The sequence below is a fragment of the Chiloscyllium punctatum genome, chromosome 15 (assembly GCF_047496795.1).
Source record: "Chiloscyllium punctatum isolate Juve2018m chromosome 15, sChiPun1.3, whole genome shotgun sequence".
NCBI classification, from domain to species: domain Eukaryota; kingdom Metazoa; phylum Chordata; class Chondrichthyes; order Orectolobiformes; family Hemiscylliidae; genus Chiloscyllium; species Chiloscyllium punctatum.
The window spans coordinates 63,824,448-63,841,083 of record NC_092753.1 but is presented as its reverse complement, the minus strand read 5'-3'; the positions used below and the strand labels follow the sequence as shown (position 1 = coordinate 63,841,083).

The window sequence follows — 16,636 nt, the reverse complement described above, 5'->3', positions numbered from 1 at the left end:
CTCCTGCTGCTTGGTTGCCGCCTGACCTGCGCTTTTCCAGCAACACATTTTTCAGCTCTGATCTCCAGCATCTGCAGCCCTCACTTTCTCCTCACTTTAACTGTAGAAGCATTTTGATCAATTACTCCTGTAGAATAAAAAAAATCAAAGATTACAAGATTGTCTCCAACTGTGATGTGTTTTTCTTTCTCTCCTGTAGAAAAATGCAGTAATTGAAAGTCTGCAGGAACAGGTTAATAATGTAAAGGATAAATTGGTGCAATTAATGACACCAGATTGCACAGAAGAGCTTATGGATTATATTTCCACATCAGGATCCAAGACAGCACATTACACTTTGATTAATTCTGAAGTCAAAAGTCATAACACAGCAACAAAAGATCCAGAAAGTGAAAAGCCTTTGTCAGACAAACAGACAAATCTAGATCAGACCTTTGGTTCACAGCAGGACCTTAAACCTCTGTCACTGCAGAGTAATTTCCACAAAATCATGGGAGAGTCTAAGAATGTCTTAGACTCAACTTTGTGTCCTCAAAAAAGGCCAAAAAATGTAATAAATTATCAGAGTTCTCATAAAAGCGCTCAGAACCATCCAGGTCAGCCAGAAAATTCTGAGATTAATCCAGAAGATTTTTCAAATTCATGTGATACCTTAGAAAAAGCATCAGAAGTTCAGACAAATGACTGTGCGAAAATGACTCCACAACCAACAGGTCAGATCCTGGTCTCCTCTGCAATCCATCCATCAATTAGATCCCGGTCGATTGAATGTGCTTCTGTCAAGGATCCAACAAAAATGATTAAAAACAATTACGTGAGTAGTGAGAAACTGCAAGAGATTCTACAAGAGCTAAATGTCAATGCTGTCACCTCAGTTGGCTTACCAGAGAGACCAAGACAAATGCTACAGAATTGTCTACTTGAACAGTGTACCCAGAGAGCTGAGCAATTAAACCACTGCCATCATAGTATTTCTCCATATATGGTGAGGCAAAGGAAACCACCTTTCTATTCAATAACGGGTTCACCTCATCATTATTTTCCATACTCAAAAGCTCGACGGATCAAATACCTGGTTAATGAAAATGTAAGTAGGGATACAATAATTCCTGAGACTATTCGACTGGAAAGCATTCACCACAAAAGATTAACTGATGAAAACAGACCTACAAGTCTCTCAGCAGCTCTAAGCTCAGTGAAGAAACTGGATGCACTGTCTGACAGCAATCAACTGTATGCCAAAAAAGACCAAAAACATGGTGACATATACTATTCAACTTTAGAAGGGAAACATATTATGAAGCCGTATTCAGACCTTGATGTAACGAAAGCACACTTACGCGTTGAAGAAAGTGAAGTAGGTGGTAAAGATGGAGCTTTTCAAATTTACCAATATGATTACTCAGACTCCGAATCAAGTAGCTCAGATGAAACTTTTTGCTGTTACCACAGGGCATGCTGTGAAGCATGCTGTCGAGGCTCATACAATTCTAGTACTTCAGAAACCTCAGATAGTGAACAATATAATCCATCATTCAATTGGCCACAAAAACATTTTCGTAATCATCCAATTGTTAATTTTAAAGAGGACTTAAAACCCACGTTTGTATGACCAATTGAAGGAACTTGAAAGATTTTCACATGTACCATATAAATTCTGTTTTGTCTGCAAGATTATCTTTTCTCTGTGGTTAGTAGATCGTTCTGTTCTTTTTATAATGAGTGACAGTGAATCTCTGTTCCTGGAGTGTCCTTCCCTATTTGCAAGGCTGTTTTTGATAATATTTCTTAAAATGCTTGAATGTAGGATTCCTCTATACAGAAAAAGTACAAATTTATTCAATGGTTCAAACACACTTGCCACTTGCAATTATATTCTCAGTACCTGAAATGTAACTGTTTTACATCTGAAGAAATCTCATTTAGCTTCATAGGAGATTGACTATCTATGGTCAGATTTCATCTTCTGCTGAGGACCTGAGGACACTCATACAGTTTAGCCAATTGAATGGGACAGATATTAAATAAACAGATGTTACATTATATTGATCCTAGAACTGTTAAGATGGGGGATCATATTGCCCCCTTCTTCACAGAGACATATGATTTTTCTCTGAAGCCACTTATCTGTTGAATTTAGAACTTTCATGTACCAGTTGTCATATTATAGCAGTACATAAATGGAAACTTGTACAAAACCCATGTACTTAAAGAATACGATCATGGTAATTTATCAGAAGATTAGACTTTTTAAATTAGAACTTTTGCTTTAAGTATAAAATGCTGATTTAATATCATATAGTCTAAGATTTAAAAAAAACTAAAACATTTTCTATGATAGTATATTGGTGTGAACTATTCCCTAAAAATAAGAGCTTGCCAGACTGCTTAGGTATGTGTATCAATGTTGTTAACCTTCACTTATGAATTACTCCATAGAGCGAATTCTCATTGAATTAGCAATATAGGCATTTATTTATTCTCCTATTTGGTGGCAGCTTCTTGCAAAACTACCAACTTAAGATTGAACTATTTTTAAAAAATCAGTAGATACAATAGAAAATAAGAACTATGTCATTGGATAGTCATAAGAAATGTGTGCAAGAATAGACCATTCAGCCCCTTGAGCTTGCTCCAACTTTCAGTAAGTTCATGCCTAACCTATTGTGACCTCAATACCACTTTTCTGCCTGACTCTGTAATCCACGATTTCCTTGTCAATCAGAATTCTGTTGAACTCAGTCTGAAACATACTCAATGATCCAGCTTCCAAAGCTCTCTACGGAATGGAACTTTCAAACACGAAAATCCCACTTAAGAGAAGAAATTCCTCAGCGCCGCCAACTTAAATGGGAGAAATCGTATTTTAACCTGTACCTTGTAACTTTGGAAACACGTCCCCAATAAGATGAAACATTTTCTCAGCAACTATTTTATCAGATCCTCTTAGAATCTTATGTTTCACAAGATCATCATTATACTTACTACCATGCAATGAGTAAGTCCTTGCCTTGTAAGTCTTCTCAAAATGCATCACCTCACACTTTAAGATCAAATTCCATTTGCCACTATTCAGCCCATCTGACCTGCTTAGCTATATTGTCAGCTAATCTAAGGCTTTCCTGCTCACTATTTACCACACCATGAATTTTCAGATCATCTGCAAATCTACTGAACATAGGTTCCATATTCATTTCTAGATCATTAAAGTCAAACAGCAAAGAACAAGCACCAAACCCTGTGGTACACCACTATACACCAGTCATAAATTATGAAATAGCTCCTTGAATATCTGCCATTATTTATCTACTACCTTACATTTTAATCTATTTACCAGTCCACTTTAGCCAGTCTGTTTTCATTCCCGATACTTAACTAGTGTCTTAAACTTTGAAGTTAAGAATTTACATTTTTCACTTTCAAACAATGTGAAATTCCATCAGGTTTCAATCACTCTTGCCTAGCGGATCCTTTATGATGATATGTTTAATTAATACTCTGATTACAGATAACCAAGTCCATTGGTAACAGTGGGTATTAATATTGCCAATAGCTAAAATATTCAATCCCCAAAACAGCCGAGGTAGTTTTTAGAACCTGCCTCTTCTTGCCAATCCATTGTGATAGGAGAAAGTGAGAACTGCAGATGCTGGAGATCAGAGCTGAAAATGTGTTGCTGGAAAAACGCAGCAGGTCAGGCAGCACCCAAGGGGCAGGAGAATAAGCGTTTCGGGCATGAGCCCTTCTTCAGGAATCTGACTGGATGTCCATGCTGAAGATATGTTCACCATGGGTATCCAGTCATTCCTGAAGAAGGGCTCATGCCCGAAACGTCGATTCTCCTGCTCCTTGGGTGCTGCCTGACCTGCTGCGCTTTTCCAGCAATCCATTGTGATATCATGGTATAATGATTAACAATCTTCAGACATTATATGATGAGCAGGAGAGAATTGTTTTGAATTGCAACAGTAGACACACTATAACCTAAATGATACCTCGAAAAAAATTGAATATTATGTCTTTGCTCTTACATTTGACAAAAGCAAAATGTCAGGAAGAAAGTGACAAAATGAAAAGGCAAATTTGGAAGAGTACATATTCATTTTACATGCTGTCACAACTGAATTTCACTTCCAATTTTATAAGACCCAGAATAAAATTTGCCCTTTAGTGCATATTCTAACTTATTTCTGATCATTAAAGATAAGTCACTTCTAGATGTGTTTCTCCATTCTGAAGAATTTTATCATCCTGAATATACTTTCACTATTTCTTTTGCCCGAAGGAGCTATTTCATGTTGCCAGTATTCATTATTCAGCCGACTATCTATATTTTAGCCCTCTCTGCTAACCTATCTTTGAATTTCTCAACTCCCTGAACCTATCCCCAATATACATGCCTTTTTCCCCAGTTTGGTCTCATCAGAAAATGTTGATGCAATCCTTCCAGTGTCAGGAGCAGCTATATCAATAAATTGGAAACAGAGGCCTGACAATCAATTGATTACACTAATGAAAAGTGAAAATCTGAAAATGCCATTCCTGTTGTCTCACTGTGCTTTGTTCTGTCAATGAAGTAAAAAACGAACAATTTTCTTGTTTTTGCACCACATCAACAGTAGACAGGAAATTACTATGTTACCTTGTCTTAATGAGTGTGACCAGAGATTAAGTAATAAAAGGAAGTATGTTCTAACAGTCTGTAAATAGTTTCTGAATGACAATGTATGTTGTATTCATCTAACTGTTAAAATGCTGAAAAACAAATTTATGAAAACATGAATTCAACTGAATATCCTAACTAGTCTTGTGATGCAGTCAGCTGTTGCTAAGATGCCTTGAAGTCCTTTGATGGTCTTAAAAACCTATCTTAGTATGAATATCATTTTTTTGGGCTGATATGGTTCGATATAATTTTAACATAAATGATAGAAGACCAATACTCAGTTTACTTAAAACAATAATAAAGATCGAGATCTGAAACACATAAAAAGAGAAATTACTGGAGAAACTCAACTTTAGAAAAGGAGGAAATTGAATCTCTTTTGGAAAAAATGGGTTCACTCTAACTCTGTTTTCTCTCCACAGGTGCTGCCAGACTGGCTTGAGTTTCTCCAGCAATTTCTGTTTATGTGTACTTTAGTTAACTTACAATTTTCCTTTACAAATGTTGGTAGGAACTCTTGCTATTTTATTTTCTATGTGGTTTCCTGTCTCTAATATAATTTCTTTCACTTGATTAATCCTTTAGTCATTCTCTGCTGTTCTTTATATTCTGTCCAATCATCAGACATTCCTGCAAATACATGCTTTTTCCTTAAGTTTTATACTTTCCTTAACTTATTTAGTTAATGACTGATGGTTAGTCCTCACGTTGCGATTTTTATGTAGTGGGAACTTACTTATTCTGTGTATTCTGAAGTATCTCCTTGAATGTCTGCCATTGCTTTTCTATTGCAACAGTTCGATGCATTCCTTTGCCTCGCATCCCGGTTCACTTCAGATAGATCAGCTTTCAAGCCCATGTTTAAGTCCTTATTTATGCTTAAACTGGATCAGACTTCTTTTGCTTTCAAACTGAATGCATCATTCAATTATATTATGACTACTGCTATTTAGGAGTGCCTTTATTCTGAAGTTATTAATTAATTACGGCACTCTACAAAAAGGTTTCAAAATCATTCTCGAAACTCCTCCTCTAGGCCACCAATGTCAACCTGATTTTTCCAGTTTATATGTAGATTAAAATCATCTATGATTATTTCTGACCTTTTTTCACAAGCACCCAATATTTATTCTTGTATACTTTGTACCACATTGTGGATACTGTTTGGCGAACTACATGTCACCCATACTAGTGACGTTTTTCCTTAGAAATTCTTCATTTCTACCCAGCACACTCTGGGTGAACAAAATTCTACTCAACTCTCCTCTTAGCCTTCTCCCTCTGTCCTTAAATCTAGATCACCCCACTTAATTGCCCCTCCACTAATGGAAAAAGTCCTTTCCTACTCCCTTTATCAAAGTCTTTCATAATCTTATGACACTCTTTCAGATGTCCTCTCAACTTTCACTGGTCCAACTAAAACAGCATCAGCCTATCCAAACTTTCCTCATAGCTTAGACCCACAAGTCCATGCAACATCCTAGTAAATTTCTATCACCTCTATCTTAAAAAAATAATATGCAGTCTCTATCACATTCTGAGGTAGAATTCTAAACTTGCAAACCCGCAGAGAAAAAAATCCCCTTCAGAAGGGACGATCCCTAATTTTTAAACAATGGTCCCTACTTCAGAGCTGACTCACAATACCCTTCCATGTCCACCTTATCAGGACCATTCAGCATATTAATCAAGTCACCATTCACTCTTGTAAGCTCCACTAGATGACAAAAAAGAATAGGCAGGTAATGCAAGAGACTGTAAATGTGTCCCACTCTCCAACCTGTATTTAGGCCTGAATAATGATGATGACAATAATGGCTGATCTGGGAAATGCAACCAGAGCCACATTTATGGCAGCACAGGTATCTCAGGTGCACAAGTGTGCAAAGGAAAGGCCAACAGTGAGAGGTGATTTGATAGGTGGGTCAAGATATGAATCCAGAATGGTGTTCACTACCTGTTAGAGCAGTTAGGCTATCATGTGCAAATGAATATAGTAAAAGGACTAACAAGCAGTTAAATGCATGGCTGGAAAATTGGTTCAGGAGGGAGGACTTTAGACTTTTGAGGCAGAGAAACAGACTCTTGGTGATGGTGATAGTGATGGTGATGGTGGGGCTCGGTCAGTGTGTGACCCATGCAGGCTGTGTGGGTAGCGCCGAATTACAGCTAATACTTAGATCTTTACATAGTGATAAGCTAGTATTTTTGGGAGGGTTTAAACCAACTTGGCAGGAACATGCAAATTAAGAGAGAATACCAGAGGGATGAAGAGCGGACAGAATTCCAGGAGAGATAGATAGCATCAGAATAAGAAATAGCAATTGAATAGCTGGGTTTGGAGGAAGAAGAAAGCACAAAATCTAAGTCATGGTTACTGTACATGTATGTAAATGCATGAAGTTTGGGAAATAATACTAGTGAGTGACAGGCACAAACTGCATGGAAATACAATTTTGGAGCTCTCAGAGACAAAGCTCAATGAAGGGCAGGATTGGGTGTCAAATATTCCTGGATACAAGTATTTGTGAACATTAGGCAAGGGAGAAAGGGGGGCACCAGGTGTGATATTGAGCTGGCAGAGAAAAAGATGTTCCAGCAAGCTCAAGGACTATTTAGCTAGAGGTAAGAAACAAAAAGGTGCAATTACATTACTTGGTGTTATCTATGGATCACCACCTAGTGGGAAGGATATCGAGGAAGAAATTTCCAAGGAAATTAAAGAGACGTGCAAACACAATAACGTAATTATAATGAGACACTTTAATTATCCAAATATATATGAAGTTGGTGGTAGTTTTAAAGGACTGTTATGAGGTATTTCAGGACTAGTTGAGATTTATCAAATGATACTGAGAGAAGCAAGTTGTGGGGGGGGGGGGGGGGAAAAAGAGTGGAGGAGCCAACTTTAGTGAAGAAAGATTACACCTGAACCAGACAAATTCAAATGAAATATTTTCCTTAAAAAGGGAACAAAATGACAAACAAGATCAAAGTTCCTTGGAGGATGAAAGACAGGAAGTCAAAGATGAAGCACAAAAAAGTATGCTTATGACAGACCACAGTTCAGAACCAGATGAATATAGAATGTTAGCAGAATTGAAAAGAAAAATTAGAAAAGCAAAGTGACAATACAAGAAGAGTCTGGTAATTAATAAGAGAGAATCCAACAGCTTTCTTCAGTATATAAAGAGTAAAACGGTAATATGAGAATAAATGGGACCATTTAAAAAAAGAGATCCTCGAGGGGAGAATGTCTGGATTACTCCTGATGCCACGAGCTAGTGAGAGTGGGAATAGGAGGATAGAGCAGATGAATGTGTGGCTGAGAGGCTGATGCATGAGAAAAGAATTCACAATTTTGGATCATTGGAATCTCTTGTGGGGCAGAAGTGAACTGTATAAGAAGGTTGGATTGTACCTGAATAAGAAGGGGACTAATATACTGGAAGAGATTTGCGACAGCTGCTTAGGAGGATTTAAATTTGTAAAGGGTGTGTGGGTTGGTGGTGTAGGTGGAAGAGACCCAGGAAGATAGTGAGGAAAGAGATCAGTTTGAGACAGATACAGTTGGGAAAAAGCAGCAAGTCAAATTCTGGGCAGGCAGGCAGGTACAAAGAGAAGAACAAGGTAGGTCTGATAAATTAAACTACTTATTTCAATGTAAGAGATCTAACGGGTAAAGCAGATGAACTCAGGGCATGATTGGAACAAGAGACTGGGATTGCTTAGCAACTATAGAGACTTGGCTTAGGGATAGACAGCTTAATGTTCCAGGGTATAGATGCTATAGGAAGGACAGCAAGGGAGGCGAGAGAGGAAGGGGATGAAGGGGGTGTTTTTTTTAGTAGGGATAACATTATGGCTGTACTTAGGGAGGATATTCCTGAGAATATGTCCAAGGAAGTTATTTGGATGGAACTGAGAAATAGAAAATGGATTATCACCTTATTCGGTGATTATGATAGGAGATTTTAACTTTCCAAACGTAGACTGGGACTGCCATAGTGTTAAGGGTTTAGATGGAGAGAAATTTGTTATAGGAAGGAGGGGGCAAGTCTCAGATACAGTCACATAGATGGGTTAACTCCAGGAAAGCTAAGAGATGTAGGCAGCTATTGCAGGAGTCTTTTGTGGATATACCCATTTCAAACAGGTATGCCGTTTTCGAAAAAGTAGGGAGTGATGGATTCTCAGGGGAACGTAGCACGAACAGCCAAGTTTCTGGTATTGAGACTGACTCTAATGTAACGAGGGGTACGTCGGGTTCCAAGAGATCAATTGAGTTAGGGGATTCTTTAGTCCAAGGTACAGACAGACGTTTCTGTGGCCAGCAGCGAAAAAGCAGACTGGTGTGTTGCTTCTATGGTGCCAGGATCAAGGATATCTCAGAGGGTGCAGAATGTTCTCACGGGGGAGAGGGGCCAACAAGAGGTCATTGTCCACATTGGAATCGTAGGAAGGGAAAAGGTTGAGATCCTGAAGGGAGATAACAGACGGTTAGGCAGAAATTTAAAAAGGAGGTTCTCCTGAGTAATAATATCTGGATTACTCCCGGTACTACGAGCTAGTGAGGGCAGGAATAGGAGGATAGAGCAGATGAATGCATGGCTGAGGAGCTGGTGTATGGGAGAAGGATTCACATTTTGGATCATTGGAATCTCTTTTGGGGTAGAAGTGACCTGTACAAGAAGGACGGATTGCACCTAAATTGGAAGGGGACTAATATACTGGCAGGGAAATTTGCTCGAGCCGCTCGAAGGATTTAAACTAGTAACTTGGGGGGGGGGGGGGGGGGAGAACCAGGGAGATAGTGAGGAAAGAGATCAATCTGAGACTGGTACAGTTGAGAACAGGAGCAATTAAAACAAACAGGCAGGGACAAGGTAGGACTAATAAATTAAACTGCATTTATTTCAATGCAAGGGACCTAACAGGGAAGGCAGATGAACTCAGGGCATGGTTAGGAACATGGGACTGGGATATCATAGCAATTACAGAAACATGGCTCAGGGATGGGCAGGACTGGAACCTTAATATTCCAGGATACAAATGCTACAGGAAGGATAGAAAAGCAGACAAGAGAGGAGGGGGAGTGGCATTTTTGATAAGGGATAGCGGCATTTTTGATAAGGGATAGCATTACAGCTGTGCTGAGGGAGGATATTCCCAGAAATACATCCAGGGAAGTTACTTGGGTGGAACTGAGAAATAAGAAAAGGGATGATAACCTTATTGGGATTGTATTATAGACCCCCCTAATAGTCAGAGGGAAATTGAGAAACAAATTTGTGAGGAGATCTCTGCTATCTGCAAGAATAATAGGGTGGTGGTTATGGTAGGGGATTTTAACTTTCCAAACATCGAGTGGGATTGCCATATAGTGTTAAGGGTTTAGATGGAGAGGAATTTCTTAAGTGTGTACAAGACAATTTTCTGATTCAGTATGTGGATGTACCTAATAGAGAAGGTGCAAAACTTGACCTACTTTTGGGAAATAAGGCAGGGCAGGTGACTGAGGTGTCCGTGGGGGAGCACTTTGGGGCCAGCGACCATAATTCTATTAGATTTAAAATAATGATGGAAAAGGATAGACCAGATCTAAAAGTTGAAGTTCAAAACTGGAGAAAGGCCAATTTTGATGGTATTAGGCAAGAACTTTCAAAAGCTGATTGGAGGTAGATGTTTGCAGGTAAAGGGACCGCTGGAAAATGGGAAGCCTTCAGAAATGAGATAACGAGAATCCAAAGAAAACATATTCCTGTCAGGGTGAAAGGAAAGGCTGGTAGGTATAGGGAATGCTGGATGACTAAAGAAATTGAGGGTTTGGTTCAGAAAATGAAGGAAGCATATGTAAGGTATAGACAGGAGAGATAGAGTTAATCCTTAGAAGAGTACAAAGGAAGTAGGAGTATACTTAAGAGGGAAATCAGGAGGGCAAAAAGGGGACATGAGATAGCTTTGGCAAATAGAATTAAGGAGAATCCAAAGAGTTTTTACAAATACATAAAGGACAAAAGGGTAACTAGGGAGAGAATAGGGCCCCTCAAAGATCAGCAAGGTGGCCTTTGTGTGGAGCCACAGAAAATGGGGGAAGATACTAAATGAGTATTTTGCATCAGTATTTACTGTGGAGAAGGATATGGAAGATATAGACTGTAGGGAAATAGATGGTGACATCTTGCAAAATGTCCATATTACAGAGGAGGAGGTACTGGATGTCTTGAAATGGGTAAAGGTGGATAAATCCCCAGGACATGATCAGGTATACCCTAGAACTCTGTGGGAAGCTAGAGAAGTGATTGCTGGGCCTCTTGCTGAGATATTTGTATTATCGATAGCCACAGGTGAGGTGCCGGAAGACTGGAGGTTGGCTAACGTGGTGCCACTGTTTAAGAAGGGTGGTAAGGACAAGCCAGGGAACTATAGAGCCTGATGTCGGTGGTGGGCAAGTTGTTGGAGGGAATCCTGAGGGACAGGATGTACATGTATTAGGAAAGGCAAGGAGAGATTGGAATGAGCTGCCAGAGGAAGTGGTGGAGGCTGATACAATTGCAATATTTAAGAGACATTTGGATGGGTATATGAATAGGAAGGGTTTGGAGGGATATAAGCCAGGTGCTGGCAGGTAGGACTAGATTGGGTTGGAATATCTGGTCGGCTTGGACTGAAGGGTTTGTTTCCATGCTGTATGCCTCTATGACTGTATGTCCCTCCGAAGAGCAATCCAGCCAGACCCATTCCCCTACATTTACCCCTGACTAATGCACTAACACTACAGGCAATTTAGCATGGCCAATTCACCTAACCTGCACATCTTTAAACTGTGGGAGGAAACCGGAGCACCTGGAGGAAACCCATGCAGACGCAGGGAGAATGTGCAAACTCCACACAAGCAGTTGCCCAGAGGTGGGAATTAAACCCACATCCCTTGTGCTGTGAGGCAGCAGTGCTAACCATTCAGCCACCATCCTTCAGGAATTTCACATATCTGTAGTTTGAAAAGCAACTGCTACAAGCCTATTATGTGGTATTTATCAAGTGTCTTTTAAAAGCACATCAACCGTATTATACTAATCAACCTTCTCTGCTGCCTCAAATAACTCAATCAAGTTGTTAAATACAATTGGCCTTCAAGAAATCTGCGCTGGCTTTCCTTAATGAAGTCACATTTGTCCAAGGATTATCACCTCTAAAGGCTTTCTAACCATTTTAAATGATTATGGTCCAGTTGCTAAAACAATTGGAAGCTTTACCTTGAAATCTAAACTTTCATGATCATTTTAATTATATTTAAAATTTATAACTTTTGGACTTAAATCTAAAGATAGAAAAATTTGGAATTCAGAACACCAAAAAAAAAACATCATTTCTCCAAAACATGCCTCAACAGTTCTTGACCAACTGCTCCAGTTTACATACATCCAGCTTTCTGCTTTGCCATGTAGTTCACTCTGCAATTGATACATGGATTTCATAAGAGAACAACTAACTTTGAAAATTGTAAAGAAACAAACTCCTGATATTTTTCTTATTCATTCGTAGATCATGGGCATTGCTGGCTAAGCCAATATTAATTACCCAGTCCTAATTGCCAGTTTCCTTATTCAACCACTGTGGTCCATGTGATATATGTTGACCCAGGTTTTTTAAAAAAAAAGTTCCAGGATTTTGAACCAGTGAAGGAATAATGATATAATTCCAAGTCAGTAACAGGTCACTTTGAGCAGACAAAATTATTAGTGAAGGTGCTAAATGGAGTGCTAATCAATGGTGGTTTTTGCCTTGGGTGGTGTAAAGCTTCCAGGGTTGTTGTGAGATTCTTCTGCAGAAGCAACAGTGGATTTGAAATGTTAACTCTTTTCTCTCCACAGATGCTGCTAGACCTGCTGAGTTTCTTCAGCAATTTCTGTTTATCTTCAAGATTTTCAGTATCTGGAGTTTTATTTTAATGACCATCTGCATGTTGATTCTGGAGGATTCAGAATGGTAATGTCATTGAGTGTTACAGGGTAATGCTTGGTTCTGTCCTGCTGGGGATAGTGGGAGATGACAGCGGGCATGAAAATGATTATTTTGAAGAATGCTACTTATTGCAAGTTCCTGAGATAGGGTCTTAAGTGTAGGAGGGTTTATCACTTCTATGTGAGGGAGATAAATATTGCTGTTTAGCCTTTAAGTTTAAAAAAAAGTCAGAACAGTAGTAAAAGTACCTTTAGTGGCAGCAACTTGCACTCTTGTTGAGGCAGTAAATATTGAACTTTTTGGAGCAAAAATATTGGAAGAAATTCCAAAAAGGCTTCAGCAACTTTACGCATTGGCTGTTACATCAATAATAAGTCACTATGGGATAGTATACTTTTAACAAAATGTGAGAATGAAGAACATCTGAGGATTGATTTGTCAAAATTGAAATGACTAGAACGCAGCAGTCAGCTATTGAACTGCATTACAAAACACATGAGACATCTCAAAGAAACTATTTGAAAAATTTGGAAGATATTTGGAACTCTATCATACACTTAAAAAAAAGCAGGAATATATGCAGTAACTCTGTATAATATGTTGTCATTTTGTGTTTTTTGTTTTGTTAATTTTTCATTATTATTGTATAGAAATAATTTATTTTGAAAAAGGACAAATGCAAAAATCTATCATCATCTAGTAGGGTCTGTCAGGGAAGTCAAAGACCAAATGAAATAGGGAATAGGCCATGGCTAAATGCTAATTAATTGACTGCGAAATCGACTGTGCGTATACGATAAACAAGGTTAGTACAATGGTAGTGTCAATGCCTCTGGACCAGGAGACCCAAATTCAAGTGATATCTGCTCTTGAGGCGTGTCAATAACACATTTGAACAGGTTGATTACTCATTCTTCATACAGGTATTTTCAACGTGTTGGAGTTTTGTAATGTGTGAGATGGAATAAAACTCGGACTAGAAAAGATACACCTGGACTCTTTCTAATCAAGATTTCATCTCTGGGTGTCTATCAGCACACAATGATGCAAATGCTGTAAGTGTCCTTGTGATTCGGTTGTCAGAAGAGTCAGAGATTGGCTATCCCTTGGTCCTCACTTCCTCTTTTTCCACCTCACAATTGAGTATACGGTATATAAGCAGCTATATACCATTATATTGTACATTTCCTATGATCTTTACCTTTTGGTATATGTTAACATACATCAGTTGAGCCTTAGAATACCATCTGCTTCAATAATAGAAGTGGATGATAGGTCCACCACTATTACTCACCTATGTAAGGTTTGGAATTTAGACATAAAGCAAATTTCCTGACTTATTTTTAGAGAAAAATAAAGGTAAACATAATTGCAAATAAGATGGATTAGCTACTGAAATAACAGTGACATAATACCAGAAAACGATCTTTATGACAACAGCTTTCCTGACTGCAGTTTCAAATTTCGATATTAACTCAGCGGTGTGTTTGTGGTGGTCTGGGCTTCATGGCATCCAATGAAGAGTTCCTATAGGTATGTCTTAAGTACTCATTTCATTCCAATGTTTTGTAATTACACATTGTTGTCCTGATAAAGGCAGTGGTGCACATGAATTTTCACCTGGTGCTTGTTCATATAAAGATGGCGTGCAACTGTCACATTTGCTCAATTTTGATCAAAATCAGGGCTTTTCCTTGTACCACAAGATAGATGATCAGAATGGCAGCTTGAATTAAGACTCCAGACTGACTAGGGGGAGTCCAAGATAATGGGCGAGGTTGGACTGGGATCAGAGACATGGAACAGTCCTCCTGATGGATCCAAAGGAGGACATATAGTTTGGTCAGGAGCATGGAGGAGCTGTATTGGGACAGATTTGGCACCTTAGGGCTGACTGGAATAGACAAAGTAACAAAATTAGGAGGCTGAAAACTTGTGTCAGTACTATCCATGTGTGGGTCTGTCTCAGGGTGTTGACTGGCATAGTTGTTACAAGGATTTGTATTCACCTAAAACAATTTAATCAGAGGTTTCAGATAATGTTCTCCAACAAAGTCTAAAGGTTCAGTGATGTTCCAGAACGATGTGTACAATGCGGGATTTTAACATTCCCCATGCTTGCAAATCCCCTCCCACCTCTCCACTGCCTCAATTTTACATGCCCTGACCCTCTGTCCAAACCCCCATCCTCCTGATCCCTTCCCTTGTACTACTGAGTTCACCACCTAAACTTAGATAACCTGTTTTCACTGCATGTCTCCTTTAAATGAATGTGAATTGGCTGCCATAACATTCTCTCATGTTGCTATCTTTGCCATAAAGACAGATATAATCCCAAAATGTTTTAGTATCATGAATACAGATAGCATGCATATATTATAAATAGGAATCCACCACAAAACATCATGATCAAGACCCAACATGCAACTAACATGCTGCTGACTTAATCTCCAAAGTTGAACCTGCTGTTGGGAAAATGAAATTTCAGCTTCTGCCTAATTAAGTCACACCATATATAGTAGACCCCTGTACCTGCGGGGGTACGTTCCAGGACCTACTGCGGAAGCCTGAAACCACGGATTGGAGCGAACTCATTCATTTAAATGGGAAATGTACCTTTCCGGCAGCCTCCTGGGAGTCAGAGATAATGGGTGAGGTTGAACTGGGATCAGAGGCATGGAGCATGGCGGAGAGATCCAAAGAGGACACAGTTTGGTCAGGAGCATGGAGGTGCTGAATTGGGAAGGATTTGGCACCTTGGGGCTGACTGGAATAGACAAAGTAACAAAATTAGGAGGCTGAAAACTTGGTGTCAGTACATTCCCTATATGTTCTGTCCGTGGTACACTGCGGGTAACTGAAACTGCAGAAAACAATTCCGTGGATTCAGGGGTCACCCTGTACCATATTTCTCACCTTTGCAGGCCACATAAAATCACCCCATTATCAGAGGTGAAAATTCAGGGGAGATGTAAATGAGTCATTTTGACATGATTGTTCAGTTGAAAAGGAATTAGTTTTAAACTCTTAGATTTCTTGTTTTAAATTTCTTAACTTAACTTTGAATAACACAGTATAAAATGGCCACAGATGAACATTTCAAAATGATGACAACTAGTAATAGAAGATGTATGGTATAACATTTAGAGAGATTGAAATATTAATTAACATTTACAGAGATTGCATTGGTTATGTTGATTGGCATAACATTTCCTGCTTTTTAAGATTTAGACTTAATATGCAAATAGCGTGTAATTTCTACAATTTGTCAGATACATTCTAATTAAGGCCCATCACGAAGGTAATCACTGCATGCACATTCTCAACAAGATTCCCAATAGAATTCTGAGCTGCTGCCAGTCAGTAATGTGCAAAATACAGGTGACTTCTCTTATCACTGCTACTTTAATGTAGTGGGCTTCTCATTAAATCACATCCAAGGGGTCCACAACCTCAGAGAACCAAAGCAAACATTCTTTACTAGTACTATATAATACTACTGTCATCGTTCATATCAAACTGCTATATATGAGTTCTCAAGGATGTGTATATAGACTTAACAAGAACAGTTACTATACGATGAACACAAGGATTTAATTTAGTGCCAGGAATAACACGATGATAGCACCCACTATTTATTCAACCTTGCTAAATTTGAGCTAGCCAGATCACTTATTTTTGGGAGGAAAGTGAAGGCTTAATCAATGTATTTCAATGCTATGGTTCTCTCAGTTAATTACTGGCAGCCTTTACAGAGCAGCAACGGGATGCTGCTCTTAAGCTGCAGTTCAATACCCAAGATTACACACCACTACTAACAGGTTGACAGTAGAGTTCCCATTTAGAATTCTAAAAACCCAACATTCCTTCCCCCACTCAGTTCAACAAAAAAAGAAGTGCTGTATTGCAGAATAAAATGTCCTAACTGTCCCTTCAAAAATTTGCAAATTGAAACAAGTAGTTAACGCATGACAAGTTGTGTTTGTTGAGGTTATTAATGGCATA

General features: G+C 38.8%; 1 protein-coding gene and 1 long non-coding RNA gene across 4 annotated transcripts in view; one reads left to right on the top strand and one right to left on the bottom strand.

Moving 5' to 3' along the window:
* gpr156 (G protein-coupled receptor 156) overlaps window positions 1-3,656 on the top strand; it is a 67,744-nt gene extending 64,088 nt beyond the window's left edge. For all 3 annotated transcript variants that reach the window (XM_072585309.1, XM_072585307.1, XM_072585308.1), the window contains one exon: window positions 200-3,656. In XM_072585309.1, the coding sequence (XP_072441410.1) occupies window positions 200-1,612 (1,413 nt within the window). In that variant the 3' untranslated portion in view covers window positions 1,613-3,656. The remainder of the gene's footprint in view (window positions 1-199) is intronic.
* LOC140486329 (uncharacterized) overlaps window positions 714-16,636 on the bottom strand; it is a 61,146-nt gene continuing 45,223 nt past the window's right edge. The window contains exon 3 of the long non-coding RNA XR_011962548.1: window positions 714-776. This is a non-coding gene — a long non-coding RNA (uncharacterized lncRNA). The remainder of the gene's footprint in view (window positions 777-16,636) is intronic.